General features: G+C 46.4%; 1 protein-coding gene across 1 annotated transcript; it reads left to right on the top strand.

The window, feature by feature from the left end:
- The first annotated feature begins 13 nt into the window (after nt 1-13).
- Nucleotides 14-27,539, top strand: arrdc1b (arrestin domain containing 1b). The gene is made up of 8 exons (XM_066713246.1): nt 14-328; nt 16,903-17,013; nt 20,752-20,802; nt 22,608-22,762; nt 22,947-23,129; nt 23,269-23,445; nt 23,646-24,144; nt 24,341-27,539. The coding sequence occupies exons 1-8, from the start codon at nt 211-213 to the stop codon at nt 24,415-24,417; spliced, it is 1,371 nt and encodes a 456-aa protein (XP_066569343.1). The 5' UTR covers nt 14-210; the 3' UTR covers nt 24,418-27,539.
- The last annotated feature ends 162 nt before the right edge of the window (nt 27,540-27,701 follow it).

The raw sequence follows: 27,701 nt of genomic DNA, 5'->3' as shown, positions 1-27,701 counted from the left end.
TTACAGCCGCCCTAGAGCGGATAGAATCTGGAGTAGCCAGCCCCGCCGTGACGTCACAGAGAGAGAGAGAGAGAGAGAGAGAGAGAGAGAGAGAGAGAGAGAGAGCTGCAGGTGGGAAGACTGACCGCGCACGGCGCCTTCTCCCCGCATATTGGATTGCTCTAGTGCCGGTATTACAGCCCAGTACAGCCCGGCCGGAGGCGCACAGAGATGGGCAAGCTCCAGGACTTCAACATCGCTCTGGCCAGCAACAAAGTGGTCTACAGCCCCGGCGAGTCCATCTCGGGCACCGTGACGGTCAGCATCGCCAGCCCGCTGCCGTACAAAGGTGAGCGGAGACGCCGGTCCAGCCCTGATGCCGCCGCTCGCACAGGCTGGAGGTGAGGACTTGCTGCTGGCTTTGTGCGGCGCCGGTGGAAGTTCATACAGCGCTGTGCTGTGGATCATCATCATCATCACCATCAGCATGATAATGATGATGGTGCTGCTGCTGTTTGAGAGTGGAGAGAGACCGATGCGATTATTATTTGCGTCCATATATTGTCCGCTGTCTCACGGAGTTGTTATCTAGTTTGAGGAAGCGGATAGTATAGTATAGGCATGTTGTTAATCCAAAGTAAAACGATCTGCTTGTTTCTAAATAATACATATTTTCTTCTACAGATTCTCATTTTGTTTGATTATTTCCTCGTTGACTCCTAGATCAGCCCAGAATTTGGGTCTGGGTTTCTTTTTTAGAGTCTTCCTCTCTTTCTCTGTTCTTTCCAGGCAGGTTGTCAAGTGTTTAGCTCCTCTGTCCAGCACACTTGTCATCATCAGTCATGTCTGCTTGAATATACAGCTCACTTCAGAGACTTGGTTCCCAAAGAAAAGAAAACTAACCCCAGGCAGCAAAAGTAACCATATCCCATTATGTTCAGGGAGTTATTGAGCCTGTTGGAGTCGCTGTGAGTGATTTTGTTTTGTTCTTGTTCAGGAGGTCTAGAATACATTTAGTCCAGCACAATGGAGTTGTGGTTCCCACTACAACTAAAATTAATTACATGTACTAGTTTAATAAATAATAATAATAATAATACAATAATAATAAGATGCAAAGGTGTGCTAATCATGGAGTCTAATCATGGCACTAGCAGGTTATTCAACAGGTTTGGGCTGCAATGGGGAATGTTATGTCTGCATCCTGGCATGTAGGACCTGCCCAGTAAAATGAAAACATAGCATTGTTACACGTCACTGGGTCAGCAGGTGTGTCATTCAGGTGTGCCCAGGTCAGTGGAAACTGGCTCATTATACTACATTAATAAGAGGAAAAATGGACAACATCGAACCTTTTTCTTAGCTTGCCGCAGACCCCAGTTTGGGAACCTCTGATCTAGACTGGCTCTGACTCTCAGTGTGAGGCCTGCAGGTTTGTCACTGCATTGTTGTTTTTCTTGTTTGCTTGCTTGTTTGTTTAGTTAGTCATTGAGTGGACAGACTGGAGAATTGTGAAAAGTGGTGCAAACGTAAGACATTGTAGGTAGGGTGACAAAATATAGGGTGCAAATGAAACGCAGTGGAGCAAAATGCAGTGAACCTACAAGACTCAACAGCTATATCAAAACCAGACGGGAATAAAGTGGCAGCATGTTTAATCACTATGAAACCTTACTCAGTATGACAACCTGCATCTTGTGCAAAGGTATTCTGAATCCTTTGTTATTCACAGTGTGACTTTTTAAATTAAATTAAAGGAGTCATAAAAACACTGGTGTTATCTGTTGATCAAGATTTGATTTGCTTTGAGTTATCTCTGTTTACTGCACTGATCAGGGTGCCTCGCTGACTCTTCGCTGAGAAAAAACTAAATTAAACAAAAGTATCATGTCAAGTCCAGATACTCAGTTCTGAGCTCCACACTGCGACAAGCCAGGGGAGGTGACATCTCCCGGGTTTAAACCCTGCGGAGTAATTTGCCCTTCTGCTGTGGGACCGTGGCTGAAGGAGCTGTGCAGCCGGCTCCTCTGTGCTCCCTGTAGGTTTAGTGTCACAGGTGGAAGCAGTTCCTCTGGTGTCTGTGTGCTCTATGAAAGAGGCTATTGTCCCCGGCCTGATTGGAAGCTACCTGGGCGTGACATGACTTCTCTCACTCTGCAGCAGCACAGCACAGTCAGGAGCATGGAGAGTGAGTTGGGGGTGGAAGGGGGAAGCCTGCGGGCAGAAAGACGCTCCTCTCCCTCCTTGGATCACCTGGTTGCCACCTGTATGCAGCTGCTAGATTGGTGGGGCATCACAATTTTGGAAAAAAGGAAAATCTCGGCAAAGCTCTATTTTCTGCGTGTGTCGGAGTTGGCGGGGGGTGGGGGGATTATCTGGATCGGTGAAATAAAAGGCAGACTGCCTCACTGTCCCTGTGGCTGTGACTTGGAGGAGGGTCGGTAACCCACATGAGAGCGCTGCCGCAACCCTGGCACTCTCAGAGATGGGAAAACGGAGGATAAATACAAATCAAATACAAAATAAAGATCCAACTGAAATTGAAGCTCAGCGGACTACACTCCTCCACTGCTCTGCTTTGAGTGTTCCTGCTAGTAGGGCTGCCCTTCTGAAGAGGATCTGTAGCTGCCAGCTGTAATGCTTCACTGCTGACTGCATGCTGGGCAAATGCTTCTGCCTGATAAGAGGAGAGAGAGAGACAGTGGGGGAGGAAGCTGGAGTGCTATTATTATTATGTTTAATAAAATATTTTCTTCAGGAACGCACAGCCAGAATGGCTTCATTTCCCACTGTATATATAAACGCACAGCCAGGGAGTGACGTCGGCCTTCCTTTATCAGATTTGGGTTTTGGATGCCAAAGAACCAGAATGACTTGAAATGCCTGCAGTTTTGCCGAGTCATGCCCCCCCTTGCAAGTAGTGGAACCTTCTTTTTGTTATAGATAATGTGCTTCAGTATTGAAAAGAAGCTGCAAGGGTGATGTCTTGCACACAGGTATTCAGGCTACTCCACCTCCACCTCCTTTCCAGCCCATGTTGGTTGTATGTGTCAGGGGGCAGGATGGTATTGGGGGACCAGTGCCACCGCGAAAAAGGGCAAATTGGTGGTAATGCGATTGGAGAACTGTTAAGAAGGGACGCAGTGCTTGTGAGTGCTCTTACGCTGCGCTCACATGCACCGGCACTGTCTCGGTGCGAGTAGGAGGTGAAATCCACAGAGGGTTAGTGGTGGAGTAAGCGCAGACTGAGCTGTGGTCTGTGGTCAGATCACAGAAGGCTTTGCCCTGCTCCCAAAATGTAAGCGCTCCCCGCCACACATCTTCTGGTCATAGCGAGCTGACCTGCACTGCTGTCCGCGCGGGGGGAGATGATGGCAGAGGTATCGGAGAGTGTGGCAGTGTTAGTCCTCTATGCAGATAGAGTTGTAGTAGAGATTACTGCCAGTCCCCCCCCCCCATTGAAACAGTGTTACAGGGTGCTTCATGTAGTTTCCAACACCTTGATCGCCGAACTGTGCTTGTTTACCAGTGTCTCTTCAGTGCTTGTACGAAACGCTGACACACGCAGCCCAGGGGCGAGGGAGAAAACTGCCAGGATTATGTTTGTTTAGACTGAAGTAAGAGGGCTTCCTTTTGCTGTTTGAATTAAAAGTCTGGGCAAGAATAATGAAACCTGTGCATTTATTTATTTATTGGCAGACAGACAAACGCACAGCTTCATTGGTCCCACCCAGCCTTTTACTTCAAACAGCGTCAGGACATCTTGTAAACCCTCTTAACTCGGTCTAAACAAGCATAATCTTGGCAGTTTTCTCCAGCATTTACAGCATCTTGCTTCCTGTTTCTAAAAGATGCAGCCAGTCATTGGCTGATTGTATCTCTGAAGTTTAAACTGTCAGGTTAGTGTAAAAGCTCAGCACTGTGAATCATTTGGCCGTGCAGTTAGCTTCGCCGAGATGACTTTGAAATGAAGGGGTAAGCCGTTGTGTCCACTCAATGCGAGCTTCAGTGACCTAACCAAGAGCCTCTTTCTCTCCGGGGATGTTGGAAATTGTAGTTTTTGCATTGCAGTTGTCTGCATATGAATTGTTGACAAGAAAATAATTTAAAATACCACAGCAGCCCTGTAGGGTTAAAAAAGTTGGAGCAGCATGTGGTGATGTATTATGTTTCAGGGCCTGGCTGTTTTTTTGTTTTGTTTTTAGTGTGTGGAGCAATTTTTTGCCAGTAAGAGACGTGTGTCCCGCTCCTGCTGTGCCGGGAAAGCGCAGCCCTCTCCCTGGTGTCGGCGCTCTGTGCCGTCAGTGCTGAGGCCCCAGCCGGGCACCTCCAGCTTATCAGCCCCCCGTGTGGGATTATTGTGAGACATGCCTGGAATTCCTTCTGCTTTCTCTGAGACTTTCTTCAGTATTGCTATCTCTTTCTTTTTCCCCCTCTCTTCCTTTCTTTTTCTCTCATAATCTTTCTTTTTTCTTTCTTTCTTATGCAGTCACACACACATGAACAACTTGTAAAACTGCACTTTGTGTAGCATGGGAATGTAATATAAATTAGTGCTGAGTGGTGCTGGGTCTTGCTCTGATACAAAGTGGCCATTCATCTGTGGCAGAAATATTCACATACCGTGAGGCTGGTGTTGACAGACCTAAGATGTCCGTCTCCTGATATTTAACTTATTTAGCCCCCACTAGCTGTATGCCTGTATACTGTAATGGGCTGCACATGCAGTGCCGTCCAGTGTCCATCAGAAAAGGTGTGTCGGTCTCTGGTAGGACCACTTGTTGACGAAGAAGCTCTCTCCCCAACTCTCTTGTGAGACACCTTTGCCTCAAATGTCCAGTTAAACCCCAAACCATAAAAAGAAGTTCCAAACCACTTTTTCTATAGGGCAGAAAGTCCCAGGACTGGTGTCTTGCTTTACAGAGCAGATATTCACCCCAAGAATCCCGTGACTCAGCGTATTCAGCCCAGTCAGAAATGCCCACACTTGTCTCGCCAAGTCATTCACTCACAGACCATCTATTGTCATCCACACCGAGGCGTGCGTGTGTGTTGGAAGTTTCAATTCCACCAAATAACAAAAAATTCTCAAACAGTAAGAGTTCTCAAGTTTAGGACATTAATCAAAGGAATTTCACTTCAGCTGACCTGTTGATTAAGAAGCCAACAGGCCCGATCACTGAGCACACATGGAGGAGGCAGCAGAACTCGACACTCGATGTTTAATAAATAAAGGAGATTAAAAAGTAAAAAAAACTCTCCCTCTCTCATATTCTGTGGTGATGTGGTGACAGATGGCCTGTGGGAAGATCAGGCTGCTCTGTGGCCTCAGTTTCCTCCTCTGTCTGTCATCCTCCCCATGGAAACGGGAGACGGCTCGCGGAGTCACTCAGGGTTACTGTGGCTCTTTAGTGAGGGAGCGAGAGACCAGGAAATAAAGAGAGAGATGGGGGGGACAGTGTGGGAGAGACTGGGCATGAGGGACAGAGGTAGAGAGCAATAGTGGGAGAGTGAGATGGTGTGAAAGAGAGAGGGCGAGATGATGCATGCTGACAGGGTAGCTGTTACGCTGGATTTCCATGCGGAGTGTTGCCTCTCCTCGGGGGCCTGGGTGTGGCTGTATCTACACTCAATACTCCCAGGTACTTTGTTTTACCCCCCCAGCCGCCACCCCCCCTGGAAGCTGATGCAATGCTCCCTTCAGGTGGCATTCTCAATGGTCTTGGCATTGTGGATTAGGCCCATCCTGTGCCAGGCTGTCATATTGAACTACTCCGCAGCACCTGCCTTGCCTGAACATGTAGCAAAACTGCCAGCTGTGCCTTGTGGTTATGCCCAGAATGCGACGCCAGCCAGCGGTAGATACAGTTGCAGAGCAGCAGAGAATGTGTCCAGACTTGATTTCAGAAAGTCTAGTTCCAGGTTTCCTTTTATTTCCCATTTCGTTTTCCTCAAATCGTAGTCGTGCATCTTACATGGGGTTGCTCTCTTTCACAGATTTCTAGTGTTTTGATGTTACTGTGTTAAATATTTGCCCAGTAATTACATGAAAAGTTGTACATTTATATTTATAAATATAATTTTGTATACTGGTAAGTTAGCCTTGATTAGTCTTTGTTCACGTCTTTTTATTTTTAAGTTGTCAAAAGCAAAATATTCGATGTCTCGGTTAGGATAGCGTACCGTTGCTAATAATAATACATACAATACATAATAATAATACAAACCAGCAAACGGGTGTTGTGCTCACAAATGATACTCTACTCACACTGCCCTTGTAAGAAAAGCATTGCATGCAAATCAAACAGAAAACCTTTCCTTTGTCTTCAATATTTCTTTACGAATCGAGCTTGAATCCAGTTTAGTTTTCCCAGTGGCTGTAAGCCCGCAGTTGTGCGCAGATACTGTCCTACTCGTGGTGTGATCTCTTGCGTGATTTGCCTTCATAATGTAACGCTACAAGCGCAGGCTGGTCAGTTTGAACCATGTAATTTGAATTACTCAGTGCTCCTGAATACACTGAATACTTGTTCGTGACTTTTCCTAAATATATGTATAAAATATGAAATACTTCCAGATTCATGCATACTCCTGATTCAATGTAACAAAAATAGTTTTAGCAAAGAAAAGTATACAATGTTGTTTTTTGTTTTCGTTTGGTATAAATACATGCACACATGAAACAATGTAAGACTATCAGTGTTAGATGTACTTTCATATTTTTGTGATAAGTTTTGAAAAACTATGCAAATATATTTCTGCAAAGTACAATACTGAAACTGGTATTGCTTTCATTAATTTCTAAAACAGTGTGTACAGTGTACATTTGCATAGACTTCAGTGAAGCCGTTTTGTTTTTGCCACAGTGTACAGCATGGCTGAAGCTGCCATAACTAAATATGGCTGTACAAACAGTATTTACACTGTGGACCTGCTTTCTTGCTTTTCTCTTGCCAGACGCCTGTACAGCGTGCGATTGCGTCACGATTTCCTCTGATGTCACCTGATGAAATCGTGCGATTCACGCTTTCGGATTTCAGGAAATCGGATTTCATGGAAATTTCAGTGTACCGTGGCCTTAAGCCAAGAGCAGAGTGTGAAAGACAACACTGGATTTCCGAAGACATAGTGGCGAATGATGCGTTTGAATGCCGATGACGGCCTGAATGTGAATTTGGAAAACCCAAACTGAACACAAATGCAAATCTGAAATGGATGCATGTCTTTGAAGAGGGGATCCACAAAATTGCGTCCAATACTAATGGCACTGAAATGCTTTTTGCGAAATGTTTTTGAACTTTTCCACAACTTCTTTTATATTACTTTTTATTTTTAATTTTCAAATCACAAGTCTCGTGCAATTAGGTCAAAGTTTTGCATTTAAGTTCATTTTAGCCCTTGACCCACGGTCTGGCCAGGTTTCCGTAGCTGGTTCCAGTCTTTCATGTCTGAGCCAAGCTGCGCCCTTTCTGCCCTTGCTTTTTCACAGCTTATGTCCGTGCTAATGTAGGTTGGTGTCCTTCACTTGTTTATGTGTATTAGTTCTATTTCAGTCCCGAGCTCATTTAAATAAGTGTAACTTGTACTGCCAGTGTCTACAGTGCAGAAGCTCGCAGCTCCAGGCACTGCCTGAGCAGAGATTGTCTTCCCTGCCAGAATCTGTTACACAAAGAGAGACGCAGGGAAGGGGGAGGGAGAGCAACGCTGGAGATAAGAAAGCTCAAGAAGAAAGTAATCTACCCCACAGGCCCATTATGGTGAGACCATGCCACAGGTGGAGTGATGTTATTTTTAATTCATACAGGCAGTTGGGAAATGTCTGTGTTTCATGTTAGGTACTAATTCCTCTGTGTAACTCTTAGTGTTTGTCATTGTGTGTGTGGTACTACTTCACAATATGTAGGCTAATATTATCAGACTTTTATTATCGTAAAACATTTTTTTACAGTTCCTGATATTTCAATCTGCTACATTGTTAGAAGAATTGTAACAAATTAGGCTAAATTTTACAAGTGTTTAAGCCCTTCCAGTCCTGATCTCACCATCCCACCCTATTCCTATGGTCTAGTCCTCACAGACTGAAATTTTGTCTTGTGAACCCTGCAGTCCAGCCTGGATTTGTTCCCATTCAGATTAAGTTCTGCAGCAGTTTCCCACCACTGTCCCAGGAAGGGAGGGGTACCAACCTCCCAGCTTTCCTCTTGGAGAAAAAGTACTGTAGTGTAGAAGATAAAACCATTCAAATGTGAAGAACTGGCACTGAGACCCTTAGGAGGACAGACCCCCCTGCAGTGCCAGTTTCTGAATATGACCACTGACCTCCATGCTGTGTCACAGAGTAACTCCATTGCACCTCCAGCAGGTGCGTTGACTCCCAACCAACTAAAGCAATGAATGAATCCCCATAAAAATCTCTCGTTCGTTTTCCTATTTGAATTATGCCGGAGGTTCCAATCACACTTGTAACCAGGTGGTCATTGTGGTTACTGTTCTCCTCTCTTTGGTGGCTTCTCCCAGGCTGCTATAGGGGGTTGTTTCACCCAGGCAGGGCTGTTGGGAGCTGGCTATCAGGCACAGGCATGTTTCCTCTTTTTCATTGTTCTCTGGTCGCCCTGCTTCCTGGTACAGGGTTGTTCTGGGGGTAGTCACTCTGTAGGGCCAGAGACGCTTTAATCTGCAAGCGTGGCTTAATGTTAACTCTGTCCTGCTGAACTCATGGCAAATTATTCTTATTTTATTTTATATTGTAGTGTGTTTCTCTAGAATTGTCTGTATATCTAATATGCTGTACATATCCTTTCATATCGACTTGTTTTTTTTTTTGGGAGGGGGGATTAACACCCCCCCCCCAACTCTGATGTACATAGTCGTTAATTTACTCTCCGCGATGTGTGTGTGTGTGTGAGTGCATGAAATAGCACTGTAACACGTCACGCAAGGCTGCTCTTCCGAAGAGCTTTGAGCATGCAGAGGTTTTTTTGAGGATATGTTGCACCAAAAAGAGAGAGAGAGAGACACCAAGAAAGAGAGCGACAGAAATAACAGTAGTTGCCTGTTGCTTCTGAGGCTCATTAACGTCAACAGAAGAAGAGCTGCTGCTACCATGAGTAATTGGGCCTACTGTTGATTTGTATAATTTATTTTTTGTTAGCTTTATTTAGTTCCTGTGCTGTGTGGATCCTCTGCTGTCACTCGTGTTTTTGATCAGCCGCACAATATCCGAAGGGTTCATCTCAATTCATTCAGTGACTTCTTAAGATGAATGTCAGAATGACCCTTATTTTACAGACTGCATAAATCAATTTAGTGGATTGATCAGTAAACTTAATTTGCTTCCCAGGATCTGTCATTAATGGGATAATAATAATGTATCATTGAAGGGTAATGTGATCCAAGAGGACTTGCATTCAGCAGGCCTCTAGTATTACAGATGCACAGGAAGACTGAGAAAGTCACGTGGAGTGGGGAAACGCAGACATGAATGTGGAACACAGAGATAAAAAAACGCTTGGTGCCTGATACAGTAAAGATGTGTTTACAATAGAGAACGTGTGTAGTGCAAAAGGTCAGAGCACCCCCAACAAACCAACATCAAACCCTGCTCATAAACCCAACACTGTAGATTATGGTTGTGGTGAGCTTGTATAAATGGACAAGCTGCCTTAGGTACAGGCCTCTGCTACACAACTTAATAACAATCTTCAGAGCCACCTTGATTATTTATTTATTTTAAATTAAAAGCATTGCAGGGAAGTTGCAGTCAACCTATTGTGCTGGACTCTGAGAAGCTCTGTACTTCAGGCATAGTGGACAGTGATGAGGGAAAAGTGCTGGAACAGCAAACCAGCAGGTATAGTGAAGTGTCAGTCAGCGTGATGAGATCGGGTTTCATTCAGGTATTTGTTTGCTTGCTTGTTTGTTTGTCATCTGTACCCCGTTTTAAAATTTGAATGAAGGTAGCGAGAGTGACAGCCAGGTTAGCTAACTGTCCCTGTTTCAACATCGCAGGGCTTTTACATCACGGCTGACAGCTGATCAGCCCGGGAACAGAGTCATTACTTATTTACAGAGCAGACATTCGTTCAAGTGTCTTTAAAAAAAACAACAACCTAAAAACACACACACGTTATAAAGTTACACAGCGCAGAGTGGGGGTTTCGCATAAGAATGAAAAAAAACAACTGCAACTGGAACACAACCGGTGAAGCGAAAAAAGGTGTAGGTGTGCTTGCAGCTGTCAGTGTCGCTAACCCCCTTCGACATGCCCTCCCCGCGCAGTTCAGTTCTGCTTTGCTGTCCATGTGCAGCAGCAGCCTGTAGGTTTGACCACGGAAGTGACCGGTCCTGGACTGCTGGCTTCCTGTTTCTGTGGCGTAGTCCCGACACTGGACAGCCACCCTGGGTTTTCCCCCCAGAGGTGGTGTTCCTCTCCTCCATCTGGCCTTCAAGGTTCAGCTCTACTGTGTGTTATCTGGAGGCTGCCCTGTGCTGGATGAACACATTCCTCTTGAGAATGGCACAAAACTAAATACAGATCGACTGGGTGAATTGCTGGCGGCTCTGCCATGCTGCGTGTGACCCAGCGGACTCGAGTCTAGGACTGCATGCTTAAGTGCACGTCTGGGAGCCTCTCCCCTCCCCAAGGACGCTCGTCTGGACTGTCCTTTCGTTATTACGCCTTCGTATTTTCTGAAGACATTGTTTAATAAATATGTACACACACGGCACCAACAATTTCTTAGTGTTCTGTGCACAAAACATATCGGCATAATTTTACCAACAAAGAGCAAGGTATCAAAGCCATCCATTTCAGACTTGATTTGATTCATGAGAGACAATTTGCTGACGACAGCAATGAGTCTCTGTGTACCTTTACTGGGGATGTCTCTCTCGTGGAACGCCCTGAGTGGACAGAACCGCTGTGCAATGTGGAGGGTGGTTTCCATCTCTGATATAGAGAGGAGCTGTGGTGAGGTCTGTAGTCTAGAAGTGAGGAACAGTGGTGATGCACGTGGACATAGTGAGACACAGGGAGGCACACTGGAGGTGAAAGAAGGGAATGAGACCATCGCAAAACCCCACCGACCAGGAAAGATGACTGACTGACTGTCCGACCGACTGATTTTAATCTGACGCTGAATGGAAAATCATAGATGTGCGCTGGTGGGATGGTGTCCCTCTGTTTGTCCACCAGCCCAGATGCGAGAGCCCAGTATTAAGCTCTGTGTGACTGAATGCTGCTGACCTGGATGAAGTAAAACCGGGGCTCCTGTGGCAATGCACTCAACCTGTGGGCTAGGCAGTGCAGCTCATGTCTTGTTTCGTATGATGCAATCACTTTTTCTTCATTCCTTCCTTCTCTTTCTGTGTCCTTTGAAGCAGCCACTCAGCCAAACAGCCTTTTTGTGTGGGGAACTGGAATACGTTGGTTTCCCAGCAGTGTATTAGGAAATAGAATTTCATAAACAGAAACTTTTTGTCTCTCCCCCAGCTGGCCCTGCTGACTCACAGCTCCATTCTATAGTAATGACGTCACTGGGGTCAGGTTATGCCTGAGCAATCAGCCTGGCTTCTGATTGGCTGGGAGGCTCCACTAGGGCACCCATGGTGTTACCAAGGAGATTTCCCAACTTAGCAGATTTGCTTGGGTGTGCCGTTTGACACAAGCACACCAACTGAACTCTAATCTGGATTGCTTTTCTTGTTGTCGCTACCTTCTGCTTGAGAATAAAACACCTGTCTCTCTAATTTATTCAAAAGTTAGGACAACAGCCATGTCTGAAAATCCCTCCCTTGTTTACACGGCCGCTTTCCACAATCGGACACCACTCGCTCAGAAGAGCATGTGGAGTTTTCTTATTCTTGTACACCCTTGCTAAGCCACTGTTATCTTGTGGTGTGCTATGAAACGTTTTGTTGTGACCAGAGGAAAAATGGTTTGTTCTGTGGAAATGTCCCCACGGTTACTTATCCCTGTGTGGACCAGTGTGGCAGACCGTGGGAGAGAAAAATGAAACTTTTTTTTATTGTTTGGCTTTTGCTTTGCTGTTCTGTTTTGGCAGCTGTTACAGTCGAACAGTAGCGACCCTGCCTTCCCCGGTGTGTACACCTGGCAGAGGCTGTGCTAGCGATTTAGGCATGAAGCAATCTAACTGATTTTAATAATTTCCAGTTGCAGTCACCCACTTAAATCTTTATCACTAACACCTTATGGTCCATAAAACATGTCCTTGGCCACCCTTGGTCCCAGTAGGCCACTCTGACTGTTGCGACACAGGGGTGGGAATTAGATAGGTGGGGGATGTCACTGGGGTTAGCTTGGCGCTGGCTAATCAGCCTGGGTCCTGATTGGCAGAGAGGCCAATAAGTTAATTGTGCTCTCATTGTGACCTTGTGTGTCTGTTCCTCTCTGACTGAGGGGATGGGGGTCAGGGCCTGTGTTGGGTCAAGATGCTGCTTTATAGGTTGAAGAGTGCTGTGGTTTATAATCCGACCCTGAAGTGTTTGGTTTCGCACATGGATAGGATTCAGTAAAAAAAAAAAAACAACCACAACAACTTTGAACTCAACCGATCCACCGAGCCCCAAACTCCCAACAGGGATCCTCAGCTGAACTACAGCTCTGGGTCTGTCAGTGGCCACCATGTGCACCTGCTGGAAAGGCAACGTACCAGGTTCAGGGGCTTTCAACATGTGGATGAAGTTGATTCCGACCCAGTTTGGGGCCTGAAACTGGGGATTGAGAAGCAAGAAAATGGATGAAGAAAAACAGTCGGACAACCTTGAATTGAATCGATTTTTGATTATTATTTTTTAAGTACGTTGATGGATTGTCCCTTCCAATCCTGGGAGGAGGAGGTGGAGGAATGGGGGGCGTCAAAAAAGTAAGAACACAAATAAATACTGTTTTATTGTGTATAGTATTTTACATTACATAAAAGAAAAACAATTCAAATTTTTAATACTTGTGATTAAAAACTTTTTAAAATACAATTCTTAAAATCACTTAAAATTTTTAAAATCTTTGTGATTTAACGAAAAACAAAATAATTAACTTTAAATAAACATGTGCACAAAACAACAAAACAAACGTGATTAAAGCAAAACTGCTCACCAACATAAAAGTCAAATACATTGAAAATAACTGAAAATGCATTGGACAAAATAAAGAAACAATTAAAAAGGTAAAAATAAAAAACAAACAAAAAAGGTCCAATGCATTTAAAATTAAATCCAAAACGGACAATGTATTTGACAAAAAAATATAACAAAACTAAACCAAAAAACCCCTAAACAATTAGTGATTTAAAAACAACTAAATCTTTAAAAACAGTTAAGATTAATTTTAAAAATCATTTTAAAAACAATCATCCATAAAATGGTTAAAAGATCTTGGACTCGGGCTCCAGCAGGGGGAACTGACCGTCCCCGGAGGTGGGTCCCATCATGGGATCCTGAGCTCCCCCAGATCTTGTATGTGCCAGTTCTTATAGGCTTCCTCCTTGCCCCTCTGATGGACCTCCAGATTGACGTAGTCCCTCACGAGCACCATGCCCCTCCGCGCGATGACAATCGGGTCCAGCTCCTGCTTATTGAATAGACAGATGTTCCGTCCCTCCCACTGGGCCTGCTTCACTGCGCAGACGACACGCCACCAGCACCTCAGGGTAGAAGATGTTAGTCCCCTGGCAGGACCGTACAAGATCTGCTGGGCGGTTGCCCGCGCAGGAACGGCAAATAAATAACCAAAACCTGAGAACACTGTTTTGTCCATTGTGTTTTTAGTTTCCTGCCACTCCAGTGCCAGTTTCCAAAGGCACTTGTTGAAACGCCTCCATCTGCTGTGGTCTGAGCCTGTCAGCTGATGCCTGCTCCACCTCCTGTGTTCGACTGAGCGATGGGATTTCCCTGCCAGTCTGCACCCCCCCCAGGCCTGCCAGTGCATGGCTGTGTCCTCTGACATTGCTGTATGTGCGTTGGTCAGGGTTCTGTGCTCTTCCTGTTTCTCGAGGGTTATTCAGCTGCCGGGGCAGATGGGAGCTGTGAATAATGAGCAGGAGTGGGGAGTGGGGAGTGGGGATTGGGGGGGAGCAGAAAAGTAATTTGTCTGCAGAAATCCTGAAGCTTTGCTCTTTTGCTTTGTCATCTGTCGCTGGGTACAATGCCAGATCATGCCAGCCTCCTGCCAGTAGACTGGGCCATCTGGTGCCATTTTCGTGCGTGTGCTGTTTGGGTTTATTGCCAAAAGCTAAGCATTTCAGTAGATTTACATACACGGACTATAATAATAAATAAATAATTGAACCTCTGTCTTACCTTGTATTTATAATACATGCTTTTATATTTGGCAACCACCCCTCCTCCCCAGTTGCCTCTGTGCAGTGTTGGTCTCAACCTTCATGCTGCTAATAATAAACCCTTTGTTAAATGTGCCGTGTTTGTGCGCACTTGGCCTTCCACTCTCGCGGTGGGAATGGAAATGGCAGATAGTCACTCTGAGTCTGACTCATGGCACAGTCATTACAAGGACATGGTAATCTCCCGTGTTTCATCACATTTAATTAACACATTCACAATAATATGAGCATAATTACTCGGGCTGTCGGGATCTCCCACACTCTGGTGTCAACCGAGCAAGCGGTATGTGGCAATTAGGAGAGACCCAGAGAGAGTTGATGTGGTGATTTGGACTGTAAAGTTTTTTTTATTTGTATTGTGTATATATAGCAAGAGAGGATTTATTTATACTGTATTTATTGATTGTTTGTTTGCCCTTTACCTTGCTTCCTGCCCCCAGCTCCACCTCTTGACGCTGCTCTGCGGATTGATTTAAATGCATTAGCCGGCTCTGTGGAGATTGCCTTCACATTTCTTATTAGATTTATGGGTCTCTTCTCTAGTGTCTCTATTTGCAATGTAATTGTAGACACACACTTGAACATGCACACAGCACACAGGAAAGTGGGAGAGTGGAGGCAGTTGGGCAATTGATTTATGGAGTCTCTTCCGGCCTGCCAATCCCATTCCCAGTCCCAATTTCCAGTCTCCCTCTGCTTCCTGGTGCTGCTCGTTTGCCCATCTGTCAAAGCCTCATAGAGCGGGGAGAGCCAGGATAGTTTGGGATTTGTAAAGCAGTGAAATAGAGCAACTGTCATGCAGCAGAAGGCCGATGTTGTGTTTTGTTTACTTGTTTTTGGTTAAACCTAAGATGTGGCCCATGTAAGCTATACACGGCTGAAGATTTATTCATGCCTTAAAAATAAAATATAATTCAACAGTACAGAAATATGTTTCCCGAAACTATACAAGATTAGAAGCAGTGGTGTTTTCATCAACAAATCTCCGGACCCAGGGCTTAATCCGAGACGACAACAACAGAAAACTTTAATCCCAACGCAAACCGTGCAGTCTGTGTCGGGCTTCCTGCTGCACACTCCCTGCCTCAGCCACGTCTGCCCGGCCTCAGGTGGGTGTCCGAGCACAGCGGCATTCACCGCGCCCCGCTCCGTTTCCTTGGCGACGCCGCGGTGCAAGCATTCCAGAGTCCTGTGTGGGGGTGCTGCTCCCCTGACAACCAAACAGGACCCAGCCTCTGATTGGCCGGGTGAGAAAGCGGCGCAGACAAAGAGGGGGGGCAACCTGAGGAGACCCCTTCTTAGTACGAGTGCTACAGAAGCGAGTGGCTGAAAGTTCATTTATAACTTATAAACCATGGCAATTACACGAAACCTGAGTGTCTACTTATGATTAGGAAAATAAAGAGCTTTTCACAGTAGTAATTCTATTGACACACACCAAAACCAGAGAGGAATGGGAGTGATCAGAAAAAAAGTGACATTTGTTGTGACGGACTGGATGATCAGAACAAGGAATGTTGTTTGATAATCCTTCATAATCGCCCAAATGGATCCCCCACCCTGTAGTCAAAGAAAGAGAACAACAACTACACTAAATCTAAAAGGGATAAATATGTGATTTAGAGGCCATCGCTTACACAGGCACACAGTAACGAATCACTTGTGTCAGTGTTGTGTGTGTCAAGCAGTAGTCCAGAGCATTGAATTGTTTATGGTCTACATAACTTCCCACCCAAAATTCCAGGGAAAGGGGATTTTAATCATATTTCATTATATAATTATATTTTTAAATAACAGCATCTGCTCCAACAGGCCTCTTGACAAACATCCAATTTTTTTCGAAGTTTAATCAAACGAACTGACAAAGCAACACGTTTAAACTGCCTGAAAACACTGTTGAGCCGAGCTCCTTAAATATTAATGTGATGCTTCTGGCAACGTGGCTGCACTGTTCTCATTAGGAGGGAACAGGTGTAATCTGAGAGCGCTGATTCATTGTGTTTATGAACGTGGCCCCCTTGTGTTGGGTAGGATTCCAGTCCCAGTATGCCGAAGTAGTAAATGTATTCATAGCCTGAATTCAATTGGAAACTGCCACGGAGTTTCTGTGTTCATCGCTTATCCCCCACGAACACCCCTCATGCACAGTGCTGGCCAAATATGGCCTCTCGTGGTGAATATTAAATGTGTGGAATTAGATTTAAAAATTAGAATTCAAATCTTCTGGTTTATTCAGCATCCGTTCCAGTAAATACGCAGCCTCGTTTTAAAAAGGCAATTAATACTTCTCTGTCTAGATCTTGATCTCTGTTTCTATCTGTATCTCTCTTTATGTATTTTTATGTATTCAGGTTTATAGGATCTATTTAAGGCTTTTCCTGCTAAGCTTCCTGTGACTTAATTGGTCTGATTATCTGATTAATTACTTCTCTGCGGGCTGCAAATTAGGATACAGTAGAGTAACTTGATTTAAAAATATACATAAATAATAATAGTAGAAGTCTTGAGCTGTCACACTGAGAAGTACTGGTTGACGGTGCACCTCTCCTCTCTCTGTCTCTGGCAGCCATCAAGGTGAACTGCTCGGGGCTTTGTGGCGTTTCCAACAGGATGAACGACACGTCTTGGGCTTCGGAGGAGCAATACTTCAGCAGCACCCTGTCTGTGGCAGATAAAGGTCAGTCTGCGGAGGTGGGGTGTGTGTGTGAGGGTGACTGTGAAGTTACTCAAGTTACTCAAGCTCATTTATACATACACATATACACCGATCAGCCATAGTGCATTGCAGTTTGTTGCGTATGGGGCGGCATAGACACAGACCAGTCAGGGTGCCCATGCTGAGTCCTGTCCACTGCCAAAAGTGCCTACAATGGGCACGTGAGCATCAGAACTGGACCACGGAGCAATGGAAGAAGGTGGCCTGGTCTGATGAATCACGGGTTCAAGGTGTTGACTTGGCCTCCAAATTCCCCAGATCTCAATCCAATCGAGCATCTGTGGGATATGCTGGACAAACAAGTCCAATCCATGGAGGCCCCACCTCACAACTTACAGGACTTAAAGGATCTGCTGCTAACGTCTTGGTGCCAGATACCACAGCACACCTGTGCTAGGTCTAGAGGCTCGACGGGTCAGGGCTGCTTTGGGACCTACACAATATTAGACAGGTGGTCATAATGTTATGGCTGATCGGCGTATATATGTATACATATTCATCAATCAATTTGTTCTTCAGTCAACAGCTGGTTCCAGCTGTATCTCGCTGTGAATATGAGAGAGAGAGAGTTTGTGTGTGTCTTTTTTGAGTCTGTGAAGGTATGTGCTGTGTGAATCTGCATCTGTTCCTCCCTGCCTGCCGGCTGCCAGTCGTTGCGCAGTGCTGCTGTAGTGAGTGTCTGTGTGCAATTCTAATGAACCCCCGTGCCCCAGGATGCCGGCCGCGCTGCTCATTGGTTATTCTGTTGGCAGTGTTTTGTCAGTCCCTGTTTGCTTAGTCTGGGTTTCGATAATCCTGTCAGGATAACTATACTGCGCTATACTGCCCTGTCACTCTTTTTTCCTCCCCTTTCCCTCTCTCCTTCTCTCCGTCCGTCTCTCCTTCTCTCTGTGTGTGTGTGTGTTACACATTGATTCTCAGTGGTCCTTTATAAAACTATGGCATGGAACAACGGTGTTCATTTAATTTCTCTTGGCCACCTGTTGTCGTGCTACTGAGTCGAATGCAGTGCTTTGCTGCCGGTCGCACAGAGATCTTCACGACCGCTAACATTGTCCTGTAGGCTGCGTAGATTCAGAGCTGAAGATGTCCACGTTACTCTGCCGGGTCCTGAGTTCCTTGCATGTCTTCAGCGCAGTGGAATGCGTGCCTTACAGGACGGGTTTTTCCTGATTTGCCGAGAGGAGAGAGGAACAGTATGTGACTGAAGACAAAGCAATTTAAGCCCTTGTTTACTGTGACGAAACTTGTCTTGTGATCTCGTCAAATGGTAACTGTTCCTGATGGCTTGTAGCACACCTGCAATTTCTCTGTTCTTGTTTGTTTGTTTATTGATTGCACATTTAGAGCAGTCATCAATAATTGGTGCCTTTCGTCCCAATAGGGATTCTAGGTTGTACGAATGTTCTCAGTCCTTACACCCCCCCAATCCTCCCGACCCGCAGGAGTCAGACCAGATGGAGACTGCACTTGTATTCAGGATATCAGTGCTCCCCTCCCAGTGCATCCCAGCCACTCAATGGATGAATATTTTAAGCTTGTCAACATTGGTCTCTGTCTGATGACGATGCATCTTGTCATTTTGCTGGCAGTGGGCCGTGTTCTTAATGCACGTTAAAAGGAAAGGCGGCAGGTCTATAAACCCTGTGATCGATCCAACCTTCAAGAGGGTATCTGTGTCTTTGTTCTTCACGAGGCAATCTTCATTATGGGCAAACGTGAAACTACAGCAATAACACTCGGCGAGCAGCCCCTGACATATTTGAATGGATCTGAACACAGATGCTTTACAGTTCGGTCTGCAGGTCACTGGTGCAGACTCTGCAGCTTCTCTTTCCATTAGCCTGTAGTTTCACTCAGGGCAGCTGTGTGTTGTCGACAACAAAACCAAACTGCACACTGAGCCCTAACAACACATCCGTCTATTAAAATTTTTCATGCATTTAATAACTTTTATTTGTAATGGTCGATCGTTAATTGGTCGTTCGGTTTTTGTTCTGATGCCCCCCCTGTCTGAGGTCGCCCACAGTGGGCAGATGGAAAGCCCTGGGAAAGAATAGCTGCATTAAAGCTTTTAAAGTGTGGAGTGGCTGCAGTATTGAGTACAGCAGCCCTCCCCTCACACAGCTCTCCCAGGAACACCACTTTCATCTTAAAGAGAAAGCTATGGGAGAACCTGAACCACTCTGGTCACGGTCAGTGTGCGACGCCAGTTCCCCGGTCCCTCTGTGCCCCAGAGCACTGCTTGTCCATTGAATCAGTGCATCTGTTAGTCTGTGAGTGTGTGTGTTATTGTTGGTTTGTGAGAGTGTGTGTCTGAGAATGTGTGTCGGTTTGTGTGTGTGTGTGTCTCTGCCATCAAGACCCAGAGCACACAGGCGGCTCCTTCAGCAGCTGTGAACAAAGCCAGGCATTGAGCTGGAACCTGTGCCTTGCCCCACCTCCCGCCCTTTGTGGACAGGGGGAGTGGGAGTGGGAGAGTTGATTAGTGCCCTGAGTTTGTACTGTGAAGGTCAGCACACAAAAAAAACAATACCCAGGTATTGTACCTATCACGGGTGAGGAGTATTTATTTTCTAGGAAAATCTGTGCTGGCCATCTCTTTTCAGCCGGGGCTACATTTCAAATTCATGTTTAATATGAATATTTTGAAGTGTAGATTTTTCTGTATGGGGGCTATATATAGCAAAGTCTTTCAGAAATCTTCCAAACTGTTGCTGCTGTTTTAAATTCCTTTGAACAGTTTTTTTTAAATGCTTCCTTTTGAAGTTTCATTTCACGTCGGTCAATTCCCAAAAATATTTTTGTCTCTGCTGAGGAAGGGAAGATGTCTGTTGCTTGACTCCTAAAAGGAACTGAAATAAAATTACAGAGCCAAAAAGAAAATAATGTTTTTTAGGAGGGGGGGAATGAAAACTAGATGAACACAAGAGCTTTGTCCTGCATTGTTTTATTGTGTTGTGAGTTTGTTTTATGTAAATTAATGTGCTTTACTTATTGTGCCTTGCATTTGCTACCCTCAACGTCACAGCCTCTATGTGGGAGTCGGAAGCAGTCAAGGATGAAGGAAGTAGGCATTGTCCATTCGTTACTTTTCAGTCAGAACGTCAATTTGGAACATTAAATACTCAGAATGACTGTGCTGGAGCTGGCTGCGTTTGTTGATGCCAAACGAACGTGTTGCATTAGCTAAGCAAATATATCAAAAACAACTGCCAGAGTGGATAAAACATAAGAAAGATAAAACCTAAGATAAAAGTCACACCTGCTGGTAGTTAATGAACTGATCATTCATTAACTTCGCAGTGAGAATCGTTACAACCAAAAAGCTGTGTGTGTCATTGCTCAGGCTTGCGTCGGTTTTCCTCACAAACATGACACCAGAAACTTTTTTTAAACATGTGCCTCAGGTCACAGATGTTGATTTGTTTTAGTGTTTTTTTTTGGTTTTAAATCATTTTCTAGGAAGGGTAGACATTCTTTCCATCTCAGTCATGATTTCGTTAAAACAGGTTTCATTAAGAATGCAGTACTATAATGAGTGTGTACGTGTGTGTGTGTGTGTGTATGGATGGATAGATATAGACCAGCACCTAGATTCACTGACGTCCAAAACAAGCCAAGTCCTCCCCACTAACGGTAAGAGACGGCCCCTGTGGGTGGATCACTGCTCTCACTTGTCCCATTTGTGTTTCGCAGGCACTCTGGCAGTTGGAGAGCACAGTTTCCCCTTCCAGTTTCTCATCCCAGGTAAGATGGCAGCATTTGGGGTTCTTCTCTCTGTCCAGGTGCCCCATTCCGACCCTGTCATCACGTCAGCCCTCAACCCTAGGACTGGGCCAGGGGCTCCCCTTGCTGGCTGCCTCTGGGGGGAGCCCACACTGACCCAACACTCACCCCGCACTCTGCTGAAGAAGGGTTACTAGTCATTTATTTATATAAATCTTGTTGCCTGGAGTGACTGGACCAGTGAGATGAGCCGCCCTTATCAAACATCACGGCTGGGCTGTGACCCTGGTGTATTTTTGTAGCCGTTTCTGTTTGCCAACAGCGGTGTCTGTGCCGTCTATTTATAGATGTGTCCTCTGCTGCTGTCATGGGTGCTGAATAGCTGTCGAGATCCTTGTCTCCTGCCAGGACGCACTGCCACCCACCCTCTTTCTGCCCCTCCATTTAAATAATCGTCTGTATTTTGTTTTAGTCTCTTACTTCCCACCGCACTGTGGCATTAGAGAAGGTGATTACATTACTGCTTTCAAGGTGCTACTCAAGAGAATATAGTTCATTGGGTCAGTCCTGATCCTCGCCCGGGTTATGACCCTCAGTGTTCTGGATCGCTCTGGAGGCCAGCTGGCACTCAGAGGCCTCCAGCGTTCTGCACCGATGCCTAGGGCTGGAGATGCCAGTGATGGCTTGTCAGATATCATTAACCTGAGTGCTGATGGCTTGATGCCGCAGCAGCTATTCTTATGATCTAGGTTTCTGAAACTGTACCCTTTGAAGTAGGCTGAACTTGAATGAAATGAAATTAAACTTACAATGTTCTGTTTTATTTTATTTTTGTGGTTGTTCAAAATGTAATAAATTTAAAACAAAACTGAATGTGATGTGGGGGAAAAATCTACATGCATTGGGTTTAAGTCATTTTGGACACAATCGTGGCGGCACTGCACTCAGCTCAGACTGGGCAGCGTTTCCTCTGTGCTTTCCTCAAGTGAAATCGCTTCCGTTTCCAATCCCAGAAAAGGATGTCCTGTCAGGTTTACAGCTTAATTCCTCCTACATTAGACTGCAAGCCCCCCCCCACCCCCCCAACAAGCAGCTCGTCCCTGGAGCCATGGCTGAACTGACAGGCTGTATGCAGCTGCAGTGGCCTGGGCATCGAATCATTACAGGGCTGTATGTGAGGAGGAAGAGGGCTCGGACTGAGCTCCTTGGGTGGGTGAGAGCAGGAGGGAGTTTGTTGAACTGCGCTGTACCTTGACCATCAGTACGTCCTGCGAGTGGCCTGGCCGAACACCACCGGATCATTTCCTCGGACGATGGAGCAGTTGTTTTTACAGAACCACATGACAGAAGCAGCTCCAGCTCACTGTCTAATCCAAGCTTAAGTGCTTTTGCTTTTTTGTGCCCCCCACCACCCACCCATGCCCTCCCGAATCGCACAGATCAGTGAAAACCACGTAGTCCAGTTGTAAGCCTTTGATACATCTCTCTCTTGTATTATTTGCAGTGTGTGTTACAGCTGTTTTCCCTGTTTCAGCTACACTTTTCATTCCAGCAGGAAAAGCATTTGAGGGCCAGCAGAGTCCACACAGCTGATACAGTGGGCTTTATTCACTATTGGCTATATTTAGCCATTATAGAATAGCTCCTCAAGGCAAACCTCCAGAGTTTCAAGTTCATTCTCTGGCGTTTCTGTTCTTCCTGGTCACATTTCCGTACTGCTCCTACAAGAGCAGCCCATCAGTCTCGGCCATTGTTATTTTATTATTTCAGTTCTATCGGAAGCTTTAGTAACACTGTGCCCCCTCTCCCACCTCCTTCCCTCGCAGTGTCTGCCCCCACCTCATTCGAGGGGCCCTTCGGGAAGATCGTGTACCGAGTGAAGGCCGTGATTGACACGCCACGCTTTGCCAAGGACTACAAGGTGGAGAAGCCCTTCTACCTACTGAACCTCCTCAACCTCAACGACGTCCCCGACATCGAGGTGAGCGGTCAGCGGGGCACTGGGAGGGGCACACTACCCTATGGGGACCACACACGAGTACAAACCTGCACCATATTCTCTGTCTCTCTCTTCCTGTCTGCTTCCATTGTCTCACTGTGTGCCTGTCTGTCCGTCCCTCCCTCTGTGTCTGTCTGGCCTAATATTTTCCGCCTTGTTGAATCAGCAACCCAGCTCGGCAGTGATTACCAAGAAGTTCTCGTACCTGCTGGTGAAGACAGGCACGCTGATGCTGCGGGCGCGGAGCGACCAGCGGGGCTACGCACCTGGACAGGTCATCCAGCTGGCCACCGAGATCCACAACAAGTCGGGCAAGGACACCGGTTATGTGATGGCCAGCCTCATCCAGGTACAGTCCACCCAGCGGCCACCTGCTCAGCTGCCCCACACTTACATTGGAATTCCCTTACGCAATTTTTACACGTGTAAATTTGCCATCGATTTTTGTAACTTGGGATTTACAGTGTCTCTGTGTGTGTCCTCTGTAGAAAGTGACGTATAGGACAAAGAGGGTGACCTATGACCTGCGCACAATTGCAGAGGTGGAGGGCGCTGGCGTGAAGGCGGGGAAGCATGCCGAGTGGAAGGAGCAGATCATCGTGCCGCCGCTGCCGCAGTCTATCCTCTCCGGTTGCACCCTTATTGACATCGACTACTTCATCCAGGTGAAGGAGGGAGAACCCAGGAGAGCTTGGTGCACTTGGACCGGGACAGGCAGGGAGATGGGACAGAGACTGGAATAAGGAGGGAGAGGGACGGACGGAGACGGGAGACAGGGGGAGAGAAAGAGGGGGATGGAAGTGGGAACAGGGAGAGAGAGAGGGACAGAAAACCCAATGTTTCTAACGTCAATATTTCTCCGCAGGTGTCTTTGAAGTGGCCCGAGGTGTTGGTGACATTGCCCATCTACATCGGGAACATCGCCATCAACACCTCCCCCAGGACTCCGGCCCGGGCTGCCCCCCCTACCCCGGTGCCCCGCTTGCCCCCCCGCCCTGCACCGCGCTCTGTCCCTCCCAGAGCCAGCCTCGGGGTGACCCCCAGTGCCCCTCCAGTGGAGGAGGGGGAGGAAGACATGGAGGCCGGGGGACTGGAGAGTGAGGCGATCCCCACCAAGAGCCACTCCCAGCAGGACTCCTCTGGCCAGCAGCTGGCCTTCTCTCCCAGCGCCTTCAGCTACGCGCCCGGCCTCACCTTCTCTGAGGACCAGCGGTGCGCCAACCCCACCAGCTCCTCGGCACCCCTGTTCTGTGTGTCCACTGGTGCCACCATACCCTTCTTCTCTGAGGGGGGCGCCACTCCCGTACCCACCACCTGCCCGCTCATTCTGCCCCCGGAGTACAGCACCTGGGGGTACCCGCATGGTAAGGGCAGACCTGGGGGGGTAGGAGTGGGGGGTATAAATGAGGGGGGTAGGGGTAGGGGTAGGGGTAGGGATGAAAGGTGAAAAGAGAGAGAGGGAGACGGATTAATTTATACTATTAAGAGGCCACTGGATTATAGGCTCGTGTGGGTGTGCTCTGTGTGACTCCATGTCTGACATCTGCTTTGTCTTGGCAGAACCCCCCCCAACCTATGAGGAGAGCTGCAGCAGCCCCAACACCAGCGGCAACAGCAGCGGCAACAGCAGGAGGTAAAGCAGGGGAGGAAGACTGACACTGGACTGCACACAGCACTGCTGCCCCCCACAGGAAAGGGTGGGAACTGCAGCCTGGCAGCATCTGATTCTATTTACATTGGAGAAAAGGGATGGCGTTTGTTTTGTTTTTTCCTCCCCTGTCTGATGCCTCTGTAATAATGTCATGTAAATCAAAGAGGAGGAGGAAGAACAGAAGGAAAAAAAAAAAGGAGTGCTTGATCTTTACTTTGGATTTAGTGTTTCCTGTGTACCTGGATGGATACGATGGGAACTAGCTACAAAAACTGGATTTGGGATTTTAGATTGGTCACTTTCCATTTAAATGCTTTTTTTTAAACAAACATTTGCATGCGTGATGCCTTAAATTTAAGACACTCCTAATCTGGGTTGTTTTTGTTTTCTCCTTTTCAATTTTATTACAACCAAAGCTGGCCTTCGACATCAGGTGTCAAAAAGAAATGTGTGCTAAAAAACAAGAAATGAGAGCGAGAATGGAGAAAAAAAACAAACAAAAAAAACAGATGTTCATCTCAACCAAAACGACACTTGACTTGTTTTCAAGACCTCCGCTGCAGCCGCCCCAGTGTGGAGATGGACGGTGATCTGCCGGCTCTGATGGCTGGTGGGGGACTCTGGGGCACAACATTTATTTGGGAGGTAGCTGCTGGTTAAGATTGTCAAGTTTCAACATCGGCAGCCTTCAGGAGACCGGTCCAGAGTGAGGGAAGGAAGCTCCACAGAAGAGACAATTCTCTGAGGCTGTTGGAGCGACTCCGGCCGGCTGGCCCGCTGCACAGGGGGTGGGTCGGCCGTCTCGGTGTCTCTCTGTCCCTCCGCTGGGCTCTAAGGCCTGCTCTACTGTACCCACGGCACGCCTGCAGGAGGCCAGTGACCCACTCATCCTCTCGATGCCTTACGTTCCTCTTCGCTTTCTGTTCATCTCTATTTACTGAGTCACTCTTCCTCTGTACAGCTGCGCCCGTCCAGGGAGAAGGGTCAAAACAAAGCACACACAGGCCGAAGTTTTGGACGCATTTGGCGCAGAAGGCTGGCGTGTTTAAATGGCGGGTGCTCAGGGGCTGCAGTCTGTCTGGGTCTAGACTGGTGCTGTGTATTTGATATGCACGAAACCCAAGGAATCCTTTCTGTCTACCTTTGTTGCTGACGTTTTTTCCCCAACTCGGCCAGCGACGCGCGGCTCGGGTCTCTGTACCTGGCAAACGGCCCCCTCTGCTCTCGCCAACTGTTCATTGTAACCTGGCTGGGAACTTGACCTTACGCGAGTTTTGGGCAATTTAAAAAACTGATGTGACAGTTCGTCTCATACTTCTGCTCATTTTCCACCGCCACCTTCTCAAAGTTCCTGGTCTCGTGATTGCCTTCGGCCCGGTTTGCACCACAGATGTATTTTGCACACACGTTTAAAAATAAAAATTCCCCATACAGGCCTATCCCTTCTTAACCTATTAGAAAAGAGTGTGAGATTGAGCCAGAAACATCGACATTTACTGTTACACCTTGAGAGTGATTCCAGACGGTGACTCAGAGCTTGGCTATGCAGCGCGCCATCCTCTCCCTCCTCACTGTGTTCGCACTTCACAGCGACTGCAGCTGCACGTCTTCATTAATGCCCTGTAGAATAATGCCATGCCCCACCACCACAATAACACCTCTGCAATGAATACTCCCATCGGCATGCAAATTCATTTCTGTACATAAAAAAACATATTGATAAAGATGACATAACAGAAAATCTACTCGGGCGTTAACAAACAAAAACGCCTTTACTGACGGATGTTTTACAAGCCTGTCTGACAGAACTCATGTATCTGGTTTGGACTGGGCTGTTGAATAAGTTGACCAGTGCGTTTCTGGAGGGACTTCAGTGTGTAGTGCGTTTTTTGATTTGTTTTCCAGATGGAACCCCCTTCTTCTTTTTTCATATGTCCAATCTACCTTTCTCATGTGCTGTGACTACTGCTTTTATACCTCCCACTTATAAAAGGGTGATGCTTTCCTCGTGTATTCGGCTCAGCGTTTTGTCCTCAGCTGAGCTGCCCTGAATGAAGACTCTCCTAAGAGCGCGTTGAGCACCTGCTTCCAGGCGCTGTGGAGATTTATATTTATTGATTTTATGATAATGATGATTATGATTTTATTCGTGTAGGGGATGCTTCAGAAGCCAGTGCACAGGGATTAGTCCCGTGTCTTGTCTGCCTTAATCCATAAGTAAAGTAGTCACTGGGCCGCACTGGTTATTTTGGGATCCCAGCCTGGCTGACTGGAGTGTAGTGTGAGGCACTGCTGTTCAGTAGGGATCTTGCCCATGTGGATCATGTGCATATATAGGACAGAAACGAGTTGCCTATATTGTACATATGCCACAATTGCCATCCTTAATGTGTGCCTAAAACCTATGGGGAGTATTTTAAAGTTTTGTATATTTATTGTATAGGTTGAAAATCTGTTCCTGCGAGATTAACCATGCCACCTATCTTCAGCCTATCAAATGAATATGGATTGCAGACTGATATACATTTGGCTTCCTGTTCCTACTCATCTGCTGCTATTTTTGTCCTCCACCCTGTCTGCTCCCATTTTTAGGGCAATAGCTCCTCCTGGTGGTTTGTGGGGAGGGAGCGCAAGTGCCTCTGCCTGTCTATCTCCAGTTTACAGTTCTGTCAGTGCCCTGTGCACTGCGCTGGTTTTCTAATCCGACTAAGATGCGACCGGTCCTGTGAAGGGGTGTGTGTGGGGTGGGCTCTCTCTTTCTGGAGGGTTCCTTTATTGGCCCCACATTTATTTCTTTGTTTTTGTTTTTAAAGCTTCTTGCACAAACGGCGCACTCTATAGCTTTATTAACCACATTATTATCCTGTTCTGTGTTTGTTCAGTTTACTTTTTTTTTTTTTGGTTGGTTATTGTTTTGTTCTCTTCTTTCTGTGGGTGGTTTGTGTGTCTTTTGTATTTTTATACTGGTGTACAGCTTCCTGTAACCTTAGACTTGATTTTCGGTCTCCAACCCCTGATTTCAGCAGAGCACCTTAGTGAATCAATGTTACATCTTTTTAAAAACATGTTGCAATCATTGTTCTAGGTACTAATAAAAATTATCATAAAGCTGTTGGTACTTTCATTTTTTGATTGTATTTGTTTCATACAAGTTGAGTTTTGGAAGGTGAAGCGACTCCCGAGGTGACCGGAGCCGTCATACCGGCCCCTCAAGACGCATCATTGCTGAGCTTTTCACGAGCAGAGCAAAACAGCGCCTTCTGCTGACTC

The sequence above is a fragment of the Amia ocellicauda genome, chromosome 9, assembly GCF_036373705.1.
Source record: "Amia ocellicauda isolate fAmiCal2 chromosome 9, fAmiCal2.hap1, whole genome shotgun sequence".
Lineage (NCBI taxonomy): Eukaryota > Metazoa > Chordata > Actinopteri > Amiiformes > Amiidae > Amia > Amia ocellicauda.
Note: the sequence above shows the minus strand (reverse complement) of the source record. Positions and strands in the feature narration are given on the sequence as shown.